A 6,460-nucleotide genomic window follows, 5' to 3' on the forward strand; every position below is an offset into this window, starting at 1 on the left:
GGTTCTGTCCGTTGCATTCTTTGGAGTGAGTAGTTTGTAGCACAAGGAAAATGGCGGTATGATCCCGCTTCCTCGGAACTGATGATCGATCCGTCCCCACTGTGCTGCTTGTCACGTTCGCGTGCAAAGCGGCGGCGACGAGAGACTTCACTGCTTGGACAAATTTGCAACTGCATTATACGATGCCGTACGTGTGCCTGTGCTAACCCACTCTGTAGCGTCGAAACCAGACACCGGAAAAGTGCTAGTTTGTTTACTGTACAAGTTGACAGCAGTAATGTGTAGCACGTGCAGAAACATAATGGGAAAGTTTTTTACAGATGGTACGCACAGCGGCACAGTGAACATCTTGGGGCCGTCTACGTGACTACGTCTGTGTAGCTGTACCATAGTCCGTATCCTGGGTCGCACACGTCACACGTGTCGAAGTGTGTGTAATAATATTAGGGCACTCTCAATGCAAGACTCTATCATAGAGTCCAAGACAATTAATTACATATTATTTATGGTATTTTGCTGATGTGGCAGCATATTTATTGAAAAAAGAGGTAGAAAAAATAAGACTTCAAGTCTTATTTAGACTCCAAGTCCACATTGTTCGAGGTAATAAATAACTTTAGACTCCATGATAGAGTCTGCATTGTGAGTGCCCTTACGGCGCATCCACCTTCATTTCCGCGAGGGACACCGGGACAAGGCAGACCTGTCTTCTAAATGATGATTATCTTAAAGGGTGTTTGGTTGGGGTGATAAAATTTAATAATTACTATAGTATTTTTGTTTTATTTAACAATTAGTGTTTATTTATGGACTATTAAGCTCAAAAAATTCGTCTCGCAAATTATATTTTAGTTGTTGTTTTAGTTTTACAAGTAATATATATTTACTACTTTATACATGTGTATAAACACTCGATGTGATGGGTGATAAAAAAACAAAGAAAACCAAATAAACCGTGTAAAGTACAGTAACCATAGCTTACTACAAAACAAAATTGCGAGTTAAGTCCTTCAAATGGTTACAGCTTTTAACTCATATGTATAGGGCCTATATTAGTTCCCATGTAATAAAAATTTCAACTACTTTTGGAATGATAAAATACAAAATGCCAAAAATTTTAAGGTTATATTTAGTTTTAATCAAAATACAGAATTTATTACTCTGATTATACCCTCATGAGGCTCTTTTGAGCTTTTGAGGCCAAAATTCACAATAGAAAATCACAATTATTTTGTCAAAAATTTTTGCATAGTGTTCAGTTGTATCATGCAAGGTGATGGATCAAAACCTAGAACTTTTCGGTAAAAGGGGAACTAAAAAAACCCATAGTCAGTGACCAACGTGAAGCGGGTATTAGTTTTGAGTTGCATGTTCTCTCAGCCCCAAGCAAACTCTGCTCGCTTGCGAATAGTACTTTCAAGCCAATGAATTTACGGAGTAGTTATGACTGTAGATATGTTCCCATGATACAGAGGCCCTTTAGATGTACTGTGAAATATGATCGGATAACAATTATTTATATTTAGTTGTGTCCGTGAGTATTTAAACTCAATACCCCTCATACCCTAACTCTTATATTATATTGCCGTGTGCATACCTTACCAATTCAATATAATAGGTGACATTTGTATTGTGGTTAGGTCAGAATGGTAAATGAGAAGGAAGGATAAGTTTTCCACAGTTTGGTAAAGATATATGGAAAAGAACCGGATTCGAGGCATGAATAATAAAAGATACTCATATATTAGGTAAAATATTCAGTGAAAACTAAATCTTCAAATACATACTCAAAGAGTTTTTAAAAACTAAGATTATGCACATCCATATTACATCTACTGATGTGCCATAAAATTTGACGTCAAACACGTTTTGTTAAAGTTCAAACAAAAAATAACAAATTTGAGGTGCATATACATTAGAAGGCAATTTTCTAGGAATTTTGTTTTCTAGTACATATACATCTAAAATTTAATATTTCGTATGTTTTTTTTAAGATGGAGTTTGAACCTCAATTTTAGCGGTAACATGCCCATCAATAGACGCATTATGAATGTGCATAGTTTCAAACATTTTAAAAACTCTTAACTATATTCTGAAGAGACTGTTCATGATTACATTAAAAATTTAGTTTATACTGAATATTTTGCTTTCATATCCCATGCCTCTAACGGAGAGGGTGGGTTATGACTGAAAATCCAAACTGCGTCCTATTCGTAGTAGTATAAACGAATATATACGACATAATTAATTGGCTACCAAATTTTATCACGTAAAAAATTTAGCATGTTCGCTTGGAATCCGTCAGCCATTCAACAATATTTTTCTTTCATAATAAATCAGTGAACAAAACTTTCAGCTATGTCTTTTCGGACAAGCGAACAGACTAGAAAGTCAAAAGTTGAAATTTTTTTTGCTAAATGTTTGGCAAGCCAATTATGAGAAGTTAGCAAGTCTTGGTAACCAACCGATTATTAGCCAAAATTATAGCTTGTCAAATCCTTGGTATATAAATTTTGGTAACCACTAATCAGAGCATCCCCAACCGTTTTGCATAATTGGTTTGGTAAATGAGGGAGTTTGCCAAGTCTCAAAAAAATATGGCAAAGGTGAAAAGAGGCAATCTCCAATGGTTTGGCATTAATCACTTCGCGCCAATTTCCCAATGCCAAATGTGAACAGGTTTGGCATATATGCCAATCCTTCCTCTCTTTTTGCCAAGTTAACAAAATTGCAAAGTCTAAATGCCAAACCATTGGATAAGTGTTTTTAAGACTTTTTTGCAAATACATGAATGTAAAGCTTATTTACAAAACGGTTGGGGATGCTCTCAGATCTATATCGGTGGCCATCCAGGCCGGCGTCGGCTGTCCACCGTATAGGCCTGGGCAAATTACCCGATACCCATTACCCGTACCCGAATTACCCGGATCCGAACCCGAATTACCCGAACCCAAGGTACCCGATCCTAAATTCGGATAGTGATTTTGATTACCCGAAATTAGTTTGGGTAATTCGGGTAATATCCCCCAGTACCCGAACTACCCGAATTACCCGAATATTTGTCTATATCTTTGTATTTATCATGTGTTGATAGTTAAATATTAGAACTTATCAATTTATTAGAACATAATTCTCTTTGTTTGAACAAGTGATAGTAACATATTATTCTCTACAAAATGCTATTGAAATTCTATACAAATTGCTGCTGAAATTGTATATAAATTGCTATTGAAATTTTGTATAGTGTGTTGTTTTTTGAAAATTCGGGTAAATCGGGAATACCCGAACCCGAACCCGAATTAGCGGGTACCCGAAATTGCGGGTAGTGTTTTTTCGGAACTAATATCGGGTAACAATTTTCGTTACCCGAATTTTGAATTACCCGAATTACCCGACCCGAAAAAATCGGGTAACCCGAATGCCCAGGCTTACCACCGTAATCCAAGCCCTTCTTTAGTTGCAATTTTTTTTATAAAATGGACACTGTGGCATTTTTGTTTGTATCTGACAAATATTGTTCAATCATAAACTAACTAAACTCAAAAGATTCGTCTCGCAAATTACAGACAAACTGTGCAATTAGTTATTTTTTAATCTATATTTAATGTTCCATTCATGTGTCATAAGATTTGACGTGACGGAAAATTTTGAAAAAAATTGTAAAACTTTTAAGAAGTAAAAGACCCAAATAAGCCCGCGTGTGTTCACATGTCATTTGTAAAGGTAGCTTACGAAACCTGTGAAGTTACTGTGACCCAGGCAGACGTTAAACCTGTGCCCACAACAACAAGTTTACGACTGCAGAGGTAGCCCAGCTCAGCCAATAGTCCAAACTCCAAAAATTCCAACGAACAAACCTAAACGACCCACAAGAGGCCCAACTTACTAATCACAATCCTTTTCAGAAAAGTTGGGCCCATATAACAGGCAAGGCCTGGAAAGGAGAATGAAACAATCTCAGCCCAGCCCAGTATCCTCCGGCTGCGAAGCCATCGCCGCGCCGCCTATATAAGGATGCACAACGCTAGGGTTTCTCCTCCGTAGCAGCCGGTTCACTTCTACAGGTAAGGTAAGCCTCCCCCTCCCTGCGCCGCCGCCGCCGCCGCCGATCTGAAACCTAGCCTGTCGCTCCTTGCGTACGCGCTCATCTCCGTTTGTTTTTTGTGCGCGCACAGGAAAGGGTTCGTCCTCATGGCGCCGCCGCAGCCGAAGTCGGGCCTCTTCGTGGGCATCAACAAGGGCCATGTCGTCACCAAGCGCGAGCTGCCTCCGCGCCCGTCCCACCGCAAGGGGGTAAGCCAACTTTCAGCTTTGTCATGTTGATATCGCGGATGGTAGTGGTGGTGTGATTAGGTGTTAGATGTTGTGGGTTTAGGATGCAGAGAAGATCTTACTTGTTGATAGTTTTGTTCCCTGTAGCTCTCGCTTTCTAGGGTTGCCTAGGATGTGTATTTGTGACAAGGATCATGCTTGCTACTCGTATGCCCGAATTCGAGGATTCGTTGTGTTTTTAATCATGTCCTTGATCATTTTTTCAATTCGGCAAAACACAGTTTGATGGATCTGCAATACTAGTTTAGGAGCACCAGTTTGCTTAGGCAGATGAAAAGTTTGATTGCAGACTATAGTGTAAGTTATGTTGATCTACATGATTTAGTATAATTTGTTCCTAAAGGTTTGTGTGAATGCGAAGTTTGCCTGTTTTTTCTCATATATTGGATTTGCTGTACCAAGTACTGAGATATTGGCTTTCATTTGTTTGACTTGTAAATGCCTATGATTTAGTGTCTGCACTTGTAAATTACTAGTACAAGTAGTGTTTGTTCCTATGTGGTAGATTTACTCTGTCCTCTATTCTAAATTTCTCGTGGTATGCAGAAAGCAACGAAGAGGGTGTCCATGGTCAGGGGCCTGATCAGAGAGGTTGCTGGCTTTGCTCCTTATGAGAAGCGTATCACTGAGCTTCTGAAGGTTGGCAAGGACAAGCGTGCTCTGAAGGTTGCCAAGAGAAAGCTTGGAACTCACAAGAGGGCAAAGAAGAAGAGAGAGGAGATGGCTGGTGTCCTCAGGAAGATGAGGTTTGTAAATGTGAAACTTTGTTGCAATTAAAACTAAAATACTGCTTGGTAGCCTGCTTTTTTTCCTTCAGATGCTTTTGTGTCTAGTCATTCGCTTCTGCTAATTTGTTGCATAATTATTATTTACTCTTACTCAAATGATTGTTTTGTCTTTAATGCACATCAATTTAAGTTCAGATCCTGCCATTTGCATTACCTGTTAATGAGTTTGTGTATAGAGGACTAGTGCTTATTGATTGTGCATATTGTTGTATACTATCCTAATCCTTTCTGATATATACATGTTTTGATTTTCTACTATCTTGTCAGTTGTTTATTTTTGTCGAGTTGACACTATGATTGGACTATTATACTTCTAATCAAAATAGATCCTGTGTTGGCATTTGATAATATGTTTGAATTGTTTCATAACATTGTTCAAATTAGCATTGTCGTGTTGGCTTAACAGAAAAGACCTCGTCAGGATATGTCTAACTCTATTTTCTGTTGGGTTCTGCAGATCGGCTGGTACGCACACAGACAAGAAGAAATAGAGCATTTCAAGTTTATGAAGCTGGCGGCCAGAGATTCTGTTCCGGTGTCTGTTTTTCCTACTTGTAGAACGTAATAGACATGTCAAAGTATCTGTCAGCGAAATATTGTGTTGTTAGTTATGTATCGAACCACCTCATGGGGATTTTGCAACAACTTTCAATGTATCCATGGTTTGTTAATCTTTTGCTTTGGCTTTTCTTATGGTTATCATTGTTTGATTACTGCGTATTGAATGCTATGGTTGCAATCCACCTGTTATTCTTATTGCTATTTTTTGTTTAAGCTGGAGTTGTTTTTTCATTTAGATGACGTTTTTAACTGGTTACCATTACTTAGAAACAATAAGAGTGCCGCTTAAACCAACTTTGTGGTTTAATTGTAGTATTACTGAGAAGGATTCTCTAAATGTGAACCTGTTCTAAATGTGAACAAAGTTAAACGATAGACAGAAACATCCAACCATTCATTATTACTAGGAGCGTCTAAATGGACACAAATCGCCAAAATGGATAGGAGCGTCTAAATGGACACAAATCGCCAAAATGGACACAAATCCAGGCGCCTAGGTCTGAGGAGAAGGAAGTCCAAATGGCTCTGCTCATCAACAACAGATATCCAGAGTTCCAGACAGCGTGGAGAGATCGCCGAGAAGTGGATTAGCCTATGGTAATACAGCTCTATTGCTTATTCCCAACCGATGATGAGCTGTTCTGTTTTGTGGAAGTAGATGCCAGTCTTGAGAACGAGCACCCATGTTTACCAGTGCTGCACCTGCACAATTGGGTTTTGTCATATGACTGCTGCATATATCTGAATCAAAGAACTGCGGTTAGTGACATGTTCAATCA

General features: G+C 38.6%; 1 protein-coding gene across 2 annotated transcripts; it reads left to right on the top strand.

Moving 5' to 3' along the window:
- On the top strand, positions 3,994 to 5,859 carry LOC110430290 (60S ribosomal protein L36-3-like). Of its 2 annotated transcripts, none has more exons than XM_021447715.1 (4): positions 3,994 to 4,069; positions 4,176 to 4,293; positions 4,879 to 5,078; positions 5,578 to 5,859. In XM_021447715.1, exons 2-4 carry the CDS (start codon positions 4,192 to 4,194, stop codon positions 5,609 to 5,611), a joined length of 336 nt encoding a protein of 111 aa, XP_021303390.1. In that variant the 5' UTR covers positions 3,994 to 4,069; positions 4,176 to 4,191; the 3' UTR covers positions 5,612 to 5,859. The 2 variants fall into 2 exon arrangements, with proteins under 2 accessions (XP_021303390.1, XP_021303391.1); XM_021447716.1 differs by having other exon boundaries at positions 4,037 to 4,064.

This window comes from Sorghum bicolor, chromosome 9, assembly GCF_000003195.3.
Source record: "Sorghum bicolor cultivar BTx623 chromosome 9, Sorghum_bicolor_NCBIv3, whole genome shotgun sequence".
NCBI lineage: Eukaryota > Viridiplantae > Streptophyta > Magnoliopsida > Poales > Poaceae > Sorghum > Sorghum bicolor.